The sequence below is a fragment of the Acyrthosiphon pisum genome, chromosome A2, assembly GCF_005508785.2.
Source record: "Acyrthosiphon pisum isolate AL4f chromosome A2, pea_aphid_22Mar2018_4r6ur, whole genome shotgun sequence".
In the NCBI taxonomy this organism is placed as follows: domain Eukaryota; kingdom Metazoa; phylum Arthropoda; class Insecta; order Hemiptera; family Aphididae; genus Acyrthosiphon; species Acyrthosiphon pisum.
Window position 1 is genome coordinate 76,051,720 of NC_042495.1, and position 17,450 is coordinate 76,069,169.

The following is a 17,450-nucleotide window of genomic DNA, read 5'->3' on the forward strand; positions in this document are numbered from 1 at the left end:
AATTTGAATTTCAAACGATCATAAAAATGTAATTTGACTTTCTTATAGATATTTTTGTTCGATAAAGGTAGATATAATCTTATAAGGAATCTTGTATTATATTTTAAAATCTTAGATTTAAAAAGAAAAATTGTTACGAATTCTCAACTCAAAATAATTTGCTAATTTTCGTGATTTTTCCATATTTTGTCAAATTTTTGAACTTTAAATGCTTATAAAAAAAAAAACTGTGTTTTGAAAATTACTGGGAATTTTAAATTTTGACCTCCCCAATGCACCAACGATATTAACTTTCCAATCGAACAAGATACTGAAGTTAAAAATCGAAGCATTATTTCGACTACTTATCGTGTACACAAACAAAAAAAAAAATAAAAAATAAAAAAAAAACACACATCATTTTAAAATCAATACATTCGTCGTTCCACTCAGAATCTAAAAGAAGAATGGGTATTATACACCTACCTATTTTGTTTACTATATATTGTGTTAACAAACTACTGAATTTGTATTATTAATATTACCTCATTTTCTATAAATAGTTGTGGTACACCGGGCACTGTACATTACATAAAAAATAATTTATAAATAGTTATTCAAACAATATTTTTATATGTTTATTAAATATAAACACTCACCGTTTATCGATACTGTATCAGAAGGCTCCTCCGTAAACTGAGTTTCATACTGTTCTTGTTGATTTTGAGTTATCACCATAGAAAATTCATTCGATTTGGGTGGCACTATAATCAAAAACCAAAATATATAACTCGAGTCAATAATATAATAAATATATATATTTTTTTTATTGACTAAACAAGTTCAATAATATATTTACTTAAATACTTCTTTTAAGCAAAGCTTATGTTGGAAGTAGAGAGTTACATACCACAAATCATCCACTATACACATGCCTACATACAGTGACACACTGACACAGTGTAAAGAGAAAAGGGAATTATAACACAAAAACATTTATAAATTAATTAAAACTAAAATATAAGTTGATAAATTAATAATAAAATATGTGAAGATATAATATTTTTTCACAGCTGAAATTATAGTTCCTGCAGAAGGTAATTAAAAATAGTTATTTTGTTTTTAGTTTTATGGTTAGATCTTATATATTTTAGATTCTGAGTGAAACGATGAATGTATTGATTTTACAATGATGTGTGTTTTTTTTAAATTTTTTTTAAATTTAAAATTTTTTTTTGTGTCTGTCATCACCTTTTAGGACAGTAAAAGTGCTTGGATTTTCTTCAACAGTACCTTTTCTGATAGGAAAGTGAATCTAATTGGTACTTTGGGGGGTCAAAAGTAAAATTTTTCCCATAGTTTTCAAAAGCGCCGTGAAAAACAAAAGAAGAATTAAGGAAAAACGGGAATTTTTACGCAAAATCTGTTTTTCTATAAATATCAATTAAGTTTTATCTATTGGGCCAAAAAGTGTAAAAAATTAATACAAAGCTCCTGCTGATACATTGTTACAATAGCAGTTGAAAAATATTAAAAATACATAGGCACAATTTTTTTTTTATAAGCATTTGAAGTTAAAATGTTAACAAAATTTATCAAATTTAAAATTGAATAATTATTTTGTAGTTAAAAATTTATAAAATGTTCAACTTTTGTATCTAAGGCTTGAAAATTTAAAACAAGATTCCACGTAAATATTTAATCATGTTGCCAAAAATTCTAAGAAATACATAAGCACAGTTTATTTTTATAGTCATTTTAATTTCCAACTTAGACGAAATTACATATTAAAAAACCTGGAATAACTATTTTAGTTATTTTGTTGTGATTGTAATGATTGTATAATATTATTTGTGGGTACTTGAAACTTCTAAAGTATACTATTATATATCTATGATAGTACCACGGTTTGTTGTTGATGTATAACGCGTTACCTGATTGATATTGTGATATGATTAATTTGGAATTTATTATTAATACCTATTATAGGTCAATTTTTTTTTAATACTATAGATAAGTATACCTATAATAGGTATGTCTAATACCTAGACTGACAAACCATCTCCACTCAGAATCGTTTTTCTTATCCAGTGATATTATATCATTGAATTCAAATTGAATACTATCCATTACACAATGACCCACTTGTAACCTACTGTACAGCAGAGCGACATACACTTACCCACCTTTTTTATATTAAATGGCGTAAGTAGGTCATAAATAGTCAATGAATCCTTGGCCAGTATTTGTATTAGTGTAATTTACTGAAATATTACATGTTCTATTACGTTTTGGATATTCCTTGGGGAACACAACATTTAGTACCAAGTTCATTTCTTAGAACGTTATTTAACACATTTGATTTCTGTATTTTAAATAACTCAAAAACCAGTTAAAAATTTGATTGTTTATTCCAAAACTTGGTAAAATGTTTAAAAACACGTTATAGTTTACAGTACCATATATAATGTACCTACCTAAATATGTATGAATATTAAAATATATATATATATTTTTTATTAATTCGGTAATATAACTGTATTTAAAATGTTTATATAGAATTAGTTTAAGTACCACGTTTATTATATATTTGTACTTTTTTTATTTTTAAAAATATGATTTAATTATATTCCTATTTTCCTATTATTCGAACAGTTTTTGAACCATTTAAAAACTATTTTAACAATATCATTACCACAACCACGGAACTACCACAAAATAATATGTAAATATTCATTATATTTTAAATTCAATCTTCATCGTTTTGAAATTACTTTTTCCGTCCTTTTTAGTATTACCATCTTGGTATATTTATTCATTATTTTCATTATACAAATATACAATGCACCTTGATGTCATTATATTTGCATATTATATATTATCCAACTACCTACCTATTTTTTAACAAAAATCTCACCTTTAGTTTATATTTCTTTTTAAATTATCTCGAATTGACGTATTATAAATCTTTCACACTCACCTTCTGGAGCAAAACTTCCAGGGGGTCCATGATCACCGATTGGAGTAGGTTGGGTGACAATCACTTGAGTCGCGAACAAATGTGTTGGTGGTAATTCGGGTGGTGTACATATTGGTGGTGGTGGCGGTGGTGGACCACTTGTTACAAACTCAGGATGATCTTCGTTCGAAAAATCACTGTCTCCATTTTCAGATGTTGGTGTGGGTACTAGGTCACCGTTCTCGTAACATTCTTTCACTAAGCATGACGGAAAATGTCCCATCATGCTACCCAACTCGCCTACCCACCACCCATCGTCTACGTGTGTAGTCTTGTCGACCACTTTAATAATTTGGCCTTCTTTCATAGCCAGTTCTTCGGGATCATTTCCGTCATAATCGAAGAGGGCTATACAATATGACGGTACCTCTATGATGCCTGAAAGAGTAAAAAAAAATTGATTTTCAGATAAACACGTGTAATATGATCGATTGATTGGGGCATCATCACGTTTTAAATTTATAAACATCAAAAACACATTTTAGTATGTGTATATACTATATACAGTGCTCGAATTGGGGGGGTGCGCAGGGGGACGGAGCTCCCCTACTATTTTTTGTATGGTCTGTGTTGAATAATTGCGCCATTGGAACGCAGTTTTTAAATCGTTAAATTGAGCTCCTCTACTTAATTTTTCCAAATTCGAGCACTGACTATATATAGATACCATAATAACGTTACCTCCGTCTTTCTTTTCCCACACTGTAGTGATGCTTTTTTCTGATGATTGTTCTTCAGCTTCAACGTCTTCGTCAGACTGACAGTGCTGTAATTGATTTGCCGCTTCGTCGTTTACCATATAGTCCACCGAGGAAAAGCTAATCTGTGATCTAAGTTGGTATGTGGTAGGAGTATCGTGTGTTTCTGGATCACACGTTTCTTGTTCGATATCCAGATAATTAGATGGTACATACCCTACTTCACCTTTGTAATTTCTGGCTTTTGACCAACCGTAATTATCACTGTCTACGCTAAACACTTCGAGCTGCTCATTTTCAACGATGCTTAACTCATCAGGATGTTGGCCCTAAAACATGTCCGTAAGAAAGTAATAATAATTTAATATTTTTGAAATTAATTAATTATTATAATGATGAAAAAAATAGCACTGATACAAGTGTGTATAATATGAATTATATCATAGTGGGGAAATAACAGGATCGGCATTGGTTATTATTTATGAAGAACCGTCAGAGTTAGGTTAGGTTAGTTATATGATAAATCATTAAAAAATTGTCGACTCTATAATAGTATAATACCAATTTCAACATGAAATATCAAATAAGAAAAGACAAAATTGATATTTTGATACTTAAAAACCTTCAAAAACTTTGTAGTTATTTATTTTATTATATTATAATAATAAAAATGTAAAATATTTCAAAATTGTAATCCAGAAACTAAGTACACTTCAATGCAGGAAAATGAGGTATTATACCTTTAAAACAGAATCCTTCTTGTGGTAATTAAATTGAATATGTGATAATTGATAGGCAACAATAGACGACAATAAACTGTATGCTTTAATATTTTAACAGTACAAGATGTTATCAAAGAATTTAAGGGGATTGGTAGCGGTGATTTCATGTCTTTGTCTAACACACTCGCAACATCAGAATTTAGACGTGTTTTTTGTCAAACGTACCGATTGATATGGTGAAGCGATAAAAATTCTGAAAACATATTTGAATTTTTCGTCAAGTCTACTTGAGATCGATCAATCTACATTTTCGATTTTTTGATTTACACTTCTCCAAAAAATGAAATATGAAATTTTTTTAATTACTCTTTAATAATACAATAATTTTAAGATTTTGGGGGATAATATAAAATATATGGACTGATCGATCTCAAGTAGACTTGACGACAAATTCAAATCTGTTTTCAGAACTTTTATCGCATCACCGCTACCAATCCCTTTAAATACCTACTGAAAACAATTGTTTGATGAAAATCTTTTATAATTATAATCTATTTATTGTACTTAATATATTGTTAAAAAAATAAAGTTATAGATAAATTCCTAATATTGTATTTTACTTACAGTATAGCTGTACAACGCAGTACATTTGTACACGGGGCCTTCGGGTTCTTCTGGAGCAGTTTGAGGATACATAGTTTTTTCTTCAGTGTCACGATTTTCTTCCCAATTTACCTGAGTCGGATCGTCCCAACCAGCTGTTAATTGTTCAATACGTTGTCGTTCTTTTTCCACAAGTGCTAAATTATATACACAACAGTATTAAGGGGTGGATATCAGCACAAATAAAACTGAAACTCTCATTTTTAAGAATATGATATTATATTGATAATTTTAGTATTTAAATGTGATATATAATAATAAGGGGCATACAATAAGTTGTATAATAATAATTTATGATATCGATAAATACCCCAATCTTTATCAATTTCCGCCGAATCTGGTCGATCTTCTTCATCTTGAGAGGACGACTGTGGCTGATCGGATGGTACTGGACTGTCTGAAGGTCCGTCTCCGTAATCCTCACTATCATAGTCAGATGTCATTGCACTAGTTGTACCTCCATCAATTGGTAATGAAGATGTACTATTTGATCGTTGAAGTTCGGCATTTATATCGCCCATGTCAGCTAGCCATTCTTCGACATTAACTACGGTGAAATACAATCAGTTTAATGTTTACACAAATATTATATTCACATTTTTTGTATATAATAATACGCAATCAAACATTTGAACTTTTAGCAAGCTTTAATTAAGACGTGGATTCATTTTAATAATAAAAATTTAAAAATCAATAATCCCTCGGTTAAAACCTCCCAAACAATAAAACATAATATAAGTACCATTTCCATCTCCATTTCTCAAACACTCAATACGAGATTCAGCTTTAGCTTTGGCTATCTGAAAAAAAAGAAAATAAACAATAAAAAATGTAATTAACTCGTCACATCGGAAATTAACAAACAAAAACAGCTGAAATCATTTCTGTTGTAAAGTAGGTTTCGTTTTGACCTATACCTCATAAATGAGATATAAATTATGTGTAAAATAAATGAATATGAATTCAAAAATAAATCATTGTAACATAAATTATTACTATTTTAATTAGGTACCTAGGTAAAACAAATTTTCATGAAAAACTTTGCTTATAAAATTATAACTTATAAGTCAATAGTCAATACCACGGAATGGTGAAAATATTTGTTCGTGGTATAATTTATTAGATTACTTAGATCTTTTGAAAATTATATTGTATATAAAAAATATTAATATACGTAATATTAAAAATGTCGAGTCTCTAAGATAAATATTTTTTTAATCATCAAAACATTAAAACATCAAAATAACTAAAATCAATTATTTATCAATAATTAGCAATGTCTAAATTAGTTCATTTAATATTAATATAACACTCCAATATATACCTAGATACTATTGGTTGGTATTTTTACTGTACAGTAAAAAAACATAATTTCATCAATGCTTGAAACAACTATGTCAACAATTATTGTTCTAGTAAGCTTAATATAATATACCTATGAGAAATAAGAATGACACTGTCTCATATTAAGATAACGTCAACAATCACCAACAAACATAACTCGAAGTTATATTGTTATAGATTATATTATTATAATAGTAGGTAGACATTTTTTGATTTGTTTTTTCTGCCCTGCAGCTTGCAATATTAATTATTACGCTTTTTATATGCAAACTTTATATTTACATGTAAATAAAAAATACTTTTTAACTCAATATCGTTAAGCTTACTTCAGATCTTCGAATGCTGTTTTTCAAAGATTCTATTTTAGTTTCCAAATCAGCTCCATTTGGATCATTCGGGTCGTTCTACAATGAATCAAAATATATATATATATATTATATTAATTAATATAAATACTACATTCTAGTAGATAGTGACTATTTTAAAGACGCATAAAAGTAGATGATTATACCGATAATATTAGACTAATATATGCGATATCAATACGAATATACGATCTTAATAATATACATTTTATCGTATATATTTGTAACCAATATTGTCTTTATATGTTCGATGTCATTATAACCAGTCAATTTGTGCAAATTAATCTATAGGATTTTTCAGAGACCGCGAAATTAAAATCGTTTATGTATATATTTTATCAGTACCTATTATTAAAATGGGTTTAGAATTGTTGCAAATTTTTATCTCTCAATGATTCCCCCCAAATAAACTATCTCTTTAATATTTAATAATAATTAATCCCCTATAAAGCGTATACTGTTTTAAAGCCATTTGATGATAAACTACACGAAATAGTTGATGTGTTTTTTTAGGTCGTACGCAGTATAGGTACTAATAAATCATGTAGTCGATCAATGAATTATTCATCGTCCCGAGAGTTCACGAAATGGGTATTTTTTCCAACACACACATTTTGATGGAAACTGTTTTGCGTTTGAGATGTAACACAATTCTATATACCTAATGAGTATTTCGATCAATAACACAGTCTTATTATATAACAAACCACAAACGTAATTACACAATAAATCAATACAGTCGTACCTAATGTAATAATTAATTTTACCTTTTGTCCAGAATCCTTGAGAGCTTGGAAGACTTGTAGTTTTCTAGTGTTTTCTTTGATGTTATTCGTCTCCCTAATTATTCGTGTAGCCCACCTTTTCGCTTCTTGGCTAAGTATAGTCACCACACCACCGTGATCCGCTGTAATGTGATCTATACCGTCTCCGTCACAAGGTTCAAATTGGTATTGAACATGTTGCTTCAACACGGGATAGAAGAGGTATACACATTGCATGTTGTACTCACGACTCAACTAAAAATTTTTTTTTTTTATGTATGCCATTTTTGTGAACAGGATATAATATATATAAATATATTATTATACTTAGTTACTAACTTGTTGCGCTTGGTCTCTGACTTTCTTAAACGAATTATGAACAACAGTACACGTAAGAAGCTCGATTTTACTTAGTAATGACAAATATTCTTGTACTTTTTCATAAACATTGTGTTCCATAGTCTATATTCAGTAAATTCAAAAGATTTTTAATAACAAAAGTTTATATAAAATCAAATAATAGTCAAGTTAAATAAATATCGAAAAAGTCAATTGGTTCGGTAAGTAATAGTATATTATAAGCAAACTGTAGTACTTTACATAAAGTTCTTTGCGTAGAAAAAAAATAATTAGAATAAAATTATAATTTATTAGGTTTAGGTACTTATTCAAATTAGTTTTGAGAAAACGAGTTACAAACTAACTCAAAACAATGAATTTAACTTTAAAATTACATGAATAAATTAAATGAGTAAGTGATAATAATATATTAAGTATAAAATTACCACATACTTAAATATCATTATATGAAGAAAAGCATAAAGTTTTAAGCGTGTTTCAAAATTTAAAACTATTATCATCAAGCAGCTTTATTGTAAGAATTGTAATTAAATAATATTTTTACATTTGTTTAAAAGAGAATATTATAATGAATTGTATTTTAATGTTAATCAAGTTATTTATAATATGTATTTGTGTACTCACATTCATTACATTTTGAAGGTCAACCAAAAAATATCGTGTCTGATGAGCATTTGCAGCTGCCAGACTCAGTAAATAATCGTTTCTAGCTCCCGAAGATTTCTCTTCCAAAACTTCTCTTCTGGAAGACACCTAAAAAGATCGAACATTTTAAGATTTTTTAACAGTCGAAACCAATTATTATCATATTATAAAGTTGGTATTCAGTATAATATTTCTATTGTTTCCAAACCTCCATTTATAAACTATTTTAATATTATAATAATTATTTAATACATTAAACTAAATATAATTATAATATTTACTTTCACACTGTTCTTTTGTAAAGAAGTGATTGACTGGAAGAACGATCCTTTTTTTTTCTTTAACCTGCGAAAAATACCAGCCAGTTAAATTAAAAGGTATTTCCATGTCGCACATAGACTGGTGTTAGCAAACTTTAGCAATTTATTCAATTGTTATTCTTATTAAACTCGCCATTATTGTTAGCGTAAAAAGTTAAATTACATTCAAAATAAATGTAGAAAATTCGATGTATTAGTGTTTTTTTTTCAATTATCTCGACAATATTACAATACATTCTTCATATATTTCACCTATCAGTATATAATACTTAGGTTAGTATTTTATGTATAAGCTATAATCTGGCGATCTATAGAAGGTTTGGTTTGACTTCGTGAAACTTTCAGAATATTCCTTCTATTCGATAAAACGATTACATACTTTATTTTTTTTTTTTTTTTTTTAATGTCATTATAAGATCAATACATTTCTTGCTCAGCTCAGAATCTAAAAGATAATTAAAAAAATTCAATAAATAACGAATTTTTATAGTTTATACTATGAATAAAATATAGACTTCGAATGAATTTCATTAATTTGAATGCTCACTTTAATTAAACATTTTCTAAGCGTTTGTACCCTTCGAAAAACTATTTTTAAGTACAGAATTACAATTTCGCACCCACATCAAATTCAATGCTAAATTCTACATATTTTATCTTGACCTGCAGAGACTAGCAATTTAATTTTATAAAAAGAGTAATTTAATAATATATTATACTCGTTTATAAGTATATATAACAATAAATTAAAAGTTTACTTTTCTTCTATATCCTTAGCCTTGTCTCTCACTTCATGAGCACTTTGTTCTTCGTCGAAATAAAACTTTTTCGTTTTATCTACATCTTGAACCGAAGAATGAAGCTCTTTTTGTACCAATGCTAAATGATCTGTACACTATAATTATATAATAATATATGATAAATATTTTAGCTTAGAATAATAAAAATAATAAAATCATTTATTTAGCTTATAATGTGCATACATAAAATAAAACAATGCATTTTAATATAAACCCATAATCGAAATCATACATATTATTTATTTAGTAATTCAACTACTTTTATATCATGGTACCTACATAAAAAGTACATAAAATAAACTATAATTTAATTATTCTAAAAATTAAATCCATACGATGTATATACCAAGCTATCGATGTAGACAAAATTGATAAATAAGAATTTCCATATACTTTAAAAAAATGTTTTATAAGTTATATGTTATACATTTAATTTTCACATATTCTTTTGATAATAACTTTCTTAGGATCTAAAATTATTTCAATGGATGATTGCAATTACATTTTCTCAATTGAGAGTAGGGATTTCTATAATTTTTATTGCAATTTAAATATTATCTTTTCTTTCATATTTTAAGAAAATGTAAGGTGGAATATTTAATATTAGTAGGCACATCATATTAGTATTATTCTAAACATTTTAACGGCATAGAAGTCCAGATACTTATAAGTTATAAGACATTATAATAACCGTTACAAAGACAAATACAATTAATAACCGTTTTTTGAATCACGCTTATCTTAGAGAGTAAACAATACTTTTTAAACATTCATTGTAAACATAACGAAATATCGTGGACTACATTTTTTTTAAACTGGAGAAAATGATTTTGATGATTTACTTTTTTTGCAATCTGGAGTTTATGCGCTCGAAGAGCTTTCGCCTCGTCATTTATTTGGTTTTGTAAGACTTCGATTGCTTCTAATCGTGCTTTTGCAGCTGTTTCGTTTTCTTCAAGAACTGTTCGCCACACATTCCACATATTCCTAAATATAAGTAAACATTTATTCATAATTTTTTCAATCAAACTTAGTTTAAATAATTTTAAGAATAATTAATGCTATCAAACAGTTACGTTTTTAAGATAAATATATTATAATTTAATAATTTAATACATTTATTTATAATACAAATAAAACTCAATTTTTTTTTTCCATAAATAGATTATGTTGAGTATTTTAAAGTTTTGAATATCCCACACCTTTAATCATATCGTCATGAAAGTTTTTTTTAAATAATAAAAATAAATAACAACTCACATCTTCAACATTGGATATTCACATATAGGTAGAAATATCAAGAGTTTTAGCTGTTTTAGAAAATAGTTAGGTACATAAATAGAAACCAACCGTGTTTAGATATTTATTATATTTTATATTTAACTACATTTAATCAATAACACTATTTTTGTTGACTTTTAATCTAAGTTTATAACATAATTGACTAATTAAGTTCTATAATAGATACATATCGTAATTATCAATTGTATTAATTTGTAACACATTTTGGACCAATAAAAAGTTTAATACAGATCCATTTTATTAATACTATTATATTTTTAATAAAAACAAAAGTAAGCCTGTGAAAAAAATTTAGGTTTTTGATAAATTCATTGTAAAAAGTTACATTTTTAAGTTTATCAAAACTTTTTATGGAATTGAAGTGCTCTGACATTTTAAACAATATTTTATTATTTTGGACAAAACATGACGTAATTGAATATTAACATAATAGTTAAAGAAAGTTAATGCCACTGGAAAATATTAGTCCTTTTACTAAATTAAGCATGAACTTATCTTTAAATTTAAATTTATTAAAAATCTGTCATGTTTCAACTTTTGTTAAAACAACAATACCTATGAATTATGATTATAAATTATATTATTAGACCGTTTTAATAGAATTTTTTTGTTTTTTATGCCGTATATAATTCTATAAAATTACATAAAAAATTATTCACTTAAAAACGATTGAATTATTTATATCTATCCAAAACTATCCAAAATTAAAGATATTGCTTTATATAGAGGATGACAGAAAAAAACATAGTTTCAATTTAATTGATAAATGTATTTTTACTTTTAAAAATTTGACCTTTTTTCTCTGATAATTAAATTGAAATAAAAGAAAGACTGAATTTTAAACTCCGATGAAAAAAGAACTTAACAATACAGTAATTAATTATTATGAAACTCTTGTACGTATTTTTTTTCCTGTTAAATGTCCTGGTATATCCTTACAATTTAATGCTATTGTTCAATATCATACTACTACCTGCATATATCTACTATCTGTGCTGTTTTAATATTTAGTTTCATAAAGTTAGCATGTTAAGCTAATGTAATTATAGTTCATGGTTATGGTAGATTGGTAGGTAGTAGATTATCATGAACTTCCGAATAAAAAATTTAACTATTTAAGTTTTTAATAAAATTAATAACTAAATGTATTTATTTTATGTATTTCACCATGCGGTATGGGTTCGTGAAAGATTGTTAAAATTTGAACTGTATTTTTATTTTAAAAATCTTAGGATAGATAATATGCCTAATATTTCAACTACGAATGACGACTATGTGAAATTCCAAATACCTACCTCAAATCTTCCGAAGAAACACACCACACGAGGATTAAACATAATACGTCAAAGCGTTGACGGAATATACCTACCCTATTAACCAAACATGATCCACTGCCTGCATAAATCCCATGTATTTAATATTGTTCAAATAAAATATTAATTAAGTACATGACGAGTGCAGGTCAATTATTTTAACACTTGTCTAGCTTCGCTCACCTCGATAATAGCATGTGTTAAATTATTACTATTACTGCTCGAATTTTGAAGTACGCAGGGGACTACAGAGCTCCACTCAATTTTTTTTTATATTTTGTGAGCACCTACCCCAACTTTTGTTCTCATTTATACGTACTATTTAAAAAATGTTTTTTATGATGCATTATATTTAGTAATTTTATTTTGAAAAATTGTATTGAATAAATCCGATTTCTTACAATCTATATAATATATTATAATGTACAGAATATTACTACGATGATACTACAAAACAGCTATGGAATATAATGAAGTGTAAGTTAAAAAAATATTAATTTACATAGATACAATAAATGTAATTAATTTTAAAATACTTTTTAATGTTAATATTAAATAATATAGACTGAGCATTTTATTTTTCACCACCAGCGGCATACAAAGTCTATAGAGACGCCCGCGCCATGACGCACTGACGCTAGGTGAAATTCAATAATTTCAATCAAGTTATGATTATATTAAAATCTAATATTCGTTATTTTATTTTCCACTTTTTAATCAATCTTTTACTATCAATCGTAGCATTTAAAACCCGGTTCTAAGCAAATTCAGTGTTATACTGATAGTGTAATACTGGTTGTTAACAAATCGTAAATCATTTCTCTACGAAAAATTACAAAAATCATTATTTTATACAATTATTTTTAGTGAGAAAATAATGTATTAATAAGAACAGTGAGACTTCCGACTTCTGCATAAATGTTTATACAATTATACTTAACAAAAAACTATGTCAGGTATACAGAAAAATAAATCGTTATGATTTTTTTATTTTGAAATTAATTTGTAATATAAGCACAGAATTGATTAAATTTAATATACTCTGTGACATAATTATAAAATAATAATAGTTATATCCGAATGATTTTATTACCTAATATTGTAGTTAAATGTAAAATCAGCACTTCTATATACAGTAAAATCTATTTAAGAGGCTCTCGCTTAAGAGGATACTACAGAGAGTTTATTGTCTCAGTCTTACAAGTGTGTAACATAGAAAATTTACGCTCAGAAGATCACGTTTAGCTCCGTTGGTTTAAAAATTAGAGTGAATCGACCTATTATGAAACTTGTTGGTAAGAACATTATCTGTTTTTGTGTGTGGGTTTTTTACGATGGTTAAATACTTTTTTGGCAAGTTATGCGTATATAATATAGTGTAAATTAAAAATGCTCATAACTAACTTAAAAACTGAACCATAGTAAAAACCCACATACAAACACAGATAATATTCTTACCATAAATGTTCATAATAGATCAATTCACTGTAATATTTAAGCTAACGGAGATAAACGTGATCATATGAACGTAAATTTGGTATGATACGCACTTGTAAGATGGTTCTGATAACAAATAACTGTGTAGTGTTATCTTTAGACGATTACTACACCCCTGCTTATACGCTCATTTTTACGATTCCCGTGTTTTTGACGACGATCAACATAACCCGTATACGATTTCCCGCTTAAGACTCTATTTTTAACTGATCCCTAGGAGAGCGTCTTAAACAGGCTCTACCGTATTAAAATTTAAAATGAATTGCAACGTTTTATCGTACCTATATGAAGAAAAAACTAACCGGTCTGATGTTAAGAATTTTAATAGCCTTATCAAACTTTTGAGATTTATTTTATTATAATTTAATATAGTAACATTTTTTTTCACTTTCTACTTTTTCTTTCTATCCAGTGCTACCTTGCTATAGTTATCCACTCCTATAGCGTTGTTAGATGCTTTGATACTTCATCATGGTATTATAATATTATCATAAAAATAAATATGAAAATATTTTTGTCACAGTTATGACTTATAACTTATGATGATTATTTATTTTGTTCGTAAAATTTGCGTAATTTATTTTCCAATTGTCAAACCAATATAATATATATTATGTTAATTGTACAATTAATCTAAATCAAATAGACAGTTGACTATGCAATTTTGGCAAATAAAAGTGAAATGAAAAATTCCACTCATGGAAGATGTAAAAATAAGAGTATTTTTTACTAACAAATATACATGTTTGTTTCTAATCAATTAGAATACTACACATGGCTCCTACTTCGTTTTATGTGCTAAATGAGTAAAACACTTTAACTACAACTGAGTTATTTAGAGCGCATTGTCCGTTGGAAGGCCGTGGGGATAGTATTGTAAGGCGCGGACCACCAGACGATGCGCGTGCGGGTCACGTTGATCGATTCGAGCCGTTTAAAGTCTAACAAAAGGTATAATAATCAACCAATGTTGCGCTACCTTTCAGTGTACTCATTATTTATGATCGCTAAACTACATATTAATATTAACACAACAAACGTCCGTATAACCTAATGTTTATTATAATGTACCTATTTAATATTACAAACAAGACATTACATTATTCAAACGACTTTTTTAGGTTTGATATATTTTTATAATTTTATGAATAACAATGTTCATTTGATATTATGTTAAAATATAGGTACCTACCTATAGTTACTGATTAATTTATATTGCACGCAACTACACAAGTTTTATTATATAGTAGTTATAAATGCATAACATATGTGATACTATAATTTATATATAACTAACTAATTAATCTTACTATTTTTATTTTACCATATGATAATATTTATTAACTATTAGGTAAGTACCTTTATTATAGACACAGATATCATTAGACTTTTTATGTCAAAAAGTTGAGGTATTTTTGTCTGTAATATGCCACATCATGTATAATACAAAATTCGGTGTGGGTAATACGAACTACGAAATTATTATAAAGTGTGAATATAAAGATTAATTTATTACAGTATTTACATTGTATTAATTAAATAACATATCACATTTTCTTTTTAACCTGACGTAGCCTTATTTACATTTTCAAATAATCTAAATATCATTATAGAATATATATATTATAACCACATTTTTTTAGAAATTATCGGATACCTACTATAAGTCCATAAGTCAACGACAATAGCATAAATTATTGTCACCGCTATCGAAAAAAACAACAAACCTTATCAAATATTCTTTATGTTCCGGTTGTGTTGCAAATTATTATGTTGGTATGATCATTTAAAATGTATCATTTTTATTTAAATAGCACTTGTTTGTGTTGTGCACGAAATGTATTTAGGTATTACCATTGATTATTAAGATTACTATTGATATTATAAAAACTATATGAATAACAAATCATTTAATATTATATGTTATATTTAAAAATACACAAAAATTATCAAATGAATTTACTCGAAAAAAAATATTGATATTTTAAAGATTGTAAAAATAAACTACTTGACTTAAATAAACGTTTTTAACATTTTAATTTTTTCTTTTAGTTAGATTTACAAATGAGTTGCTTTGAATATTTAAATTTTATAACAATACGTAATAAAATTCATATTTTATTATTTTTAGTATTAAAAAATAAAACATTTTATACTGTACTTTTAATACAATCGTCTATAAAATATACTGAACAAAAATTCTTTAAAATATTGATTTGAACAATGTTCTCATTTCATTTTTCTGGGGATATATTCTACGTGCAAATAGACACATAATCAAGTCTACTAAAAAAAGTGGTAAGTTATAACGATTTACTGAAATAAAATTCATATCATATAATTTGTACAAACAAAAAAAAATAATATTGACTCATGACATTAACTAAATAGATGGTACAATAATTAATCGAATTAAAAAATTTAGATACAGAAAAAATATAAAATATTGTGAAGGATAACGTTGTTGGAAGCATGTTACACGAGGGATTATTTTAAAAAAAGATAACCAAATATATTTAGATTTCACATGTTTTTCATGCACTAATTTTTATAGTTTTAAAATAGATTTCAAAATTATTTAACGAAGATATTACTATGGATATTGCATAATTTTGCATTCAGAAGTATATAACATTTTGCTTTGAGTTAAAATTAATTTAAAAATATATATCCCAATTCATTTACGTATAGGTATATACGATTATAGTTTTAACAACAATGAAAACCTCAAAGATATTATCGATATTGCTGATACAAACATTTACAAAAAATCTTGTAAAGAAAACAAAGTGTGTAAGAACTGTGCTGTTCGCTACTTAAACGTTTTAATGAAGTATCCACTTATACGCTTTATAGCGATACTTATCAACAATTAACATTTTAATAATATATAAGTATCTTCTTACGCTTTCTTCAACTCTGCAGGTAATACCAGCTATTACTAATACTTTAAACTATTATTTTAAATACCTACTTGAGTTCATACTGCACTTGCTTAAATATTTATTTTAAAACTAGGTGGATCAGAGACGATAGTTTTCAATTTTAATTGTTAACTCGCTTCTAAAATTCGTTGAATTCAGATAAGTTAGAAGCTTTAGTGCTTATGTTTATGACTTCCAATAAAAAATATCCAATAATATATAGACTCTGATTAAATTATCGAACGATAAAAAGTAAAAATAAACCACTTCACAAAAAGCATAGGTACTATTAAAAGTCAGATGTTTAAAAAGTGAACCATATGAAATAATCATAATTTTAACTAATTTGTTTGACGTTATGGTTATGCATTACATGATTACATCGGTGTATTTAAGTACGAAAATAATAAAATACCTACCTATTATAATATATTATATTATACCTATTAAATTTGTTTATGAATTTGACGGTTTTTAAGAGAAAGGGCTCAAGTCAAAAATTGATACTTTTAAGGAGACACAAAAACATTATAACTTTGTAAATTTTTAATGTTTTTAAATTTTGTATTCATAATCATGTATATCATGTATATGTAACAAATAGAACTGACTTTTGGAATAACTTTTGTTCTAATCAATATTTTAAAAATTTTTTTGATTTATAATTTATAGCCACTTGCGCTACATGTGCAATAAAAAAAAAGGTGGGTAAGTGGATCTCGCTCTGCTGTACTG

General features: G+C 26.6%; 1 protein-coding gene across 1 annotated transcript in view; it reads right to left on the reverse strand.

Annotated features, from left to right (window-relative positions):
• LOC100164384 (protein nervous wreck) overlaps positions 1 to 17,450 on the reverse strand; it is a 30,884-nt gene that overhangs the window by 2,442 nt on the left and 10,992 nt on the right. Inside the window, exons 5-18 of the mRNA XM_008184312.3 lie at positions 10,522 to 10,666; positions 9,638 to 9,774; positions 8,841 to 8,904; positions 8,539 to 8,667; positions 7,894 to 8,016; positions 7,558 to 7,809; positions 6,752 to 6,829; positions 5,824 to 5,881; positions 5,392 to 5,628; positions 5,043 to 5,218; positions 3,680 to 4,025; positions 2,960 to 3,376; positions 639 to 743; positions 525 to 559 (exon numbers count right to left, since the gene is read on the reverse strand). Coding sequence (XP_008182534.1) covers positions 525 to 559; positions 639 to 743; positions 2,960 to 3,376; positions 3,680 to 4,025; positions 5,043 to 5,218; positions 5,392 to 5,628; positions 5,824 to 5,881; positions 6,752 to 6,829; positions 7,558 to 7,809; positions 7,894 to 8,016; positions 8,539 to 8,667; positions 8,841 to 8,904; positions 9,638 to 9,774; positions 10,522 to 10,666 — 2,302 coding nt within the window. The remainder of the gene's footprint in view (positions 1 to 524; positions 560 to 638; positions 744 to 2,959; positions 3,377 to 3,679; positions 4,026 to 5,042; positions 5,219 to 5,391; positions 5,629 to 5,823; positions 5,882 to 6,751; positions 6,830 to 7,557; positions 7,810 to 7,893; positions 8,017 to 8,538; positions 8,668 to 8,840; positions 8,905 to 9,637; positions 9,775 to 10,521; positions 10,667 to 17,450) is intronic.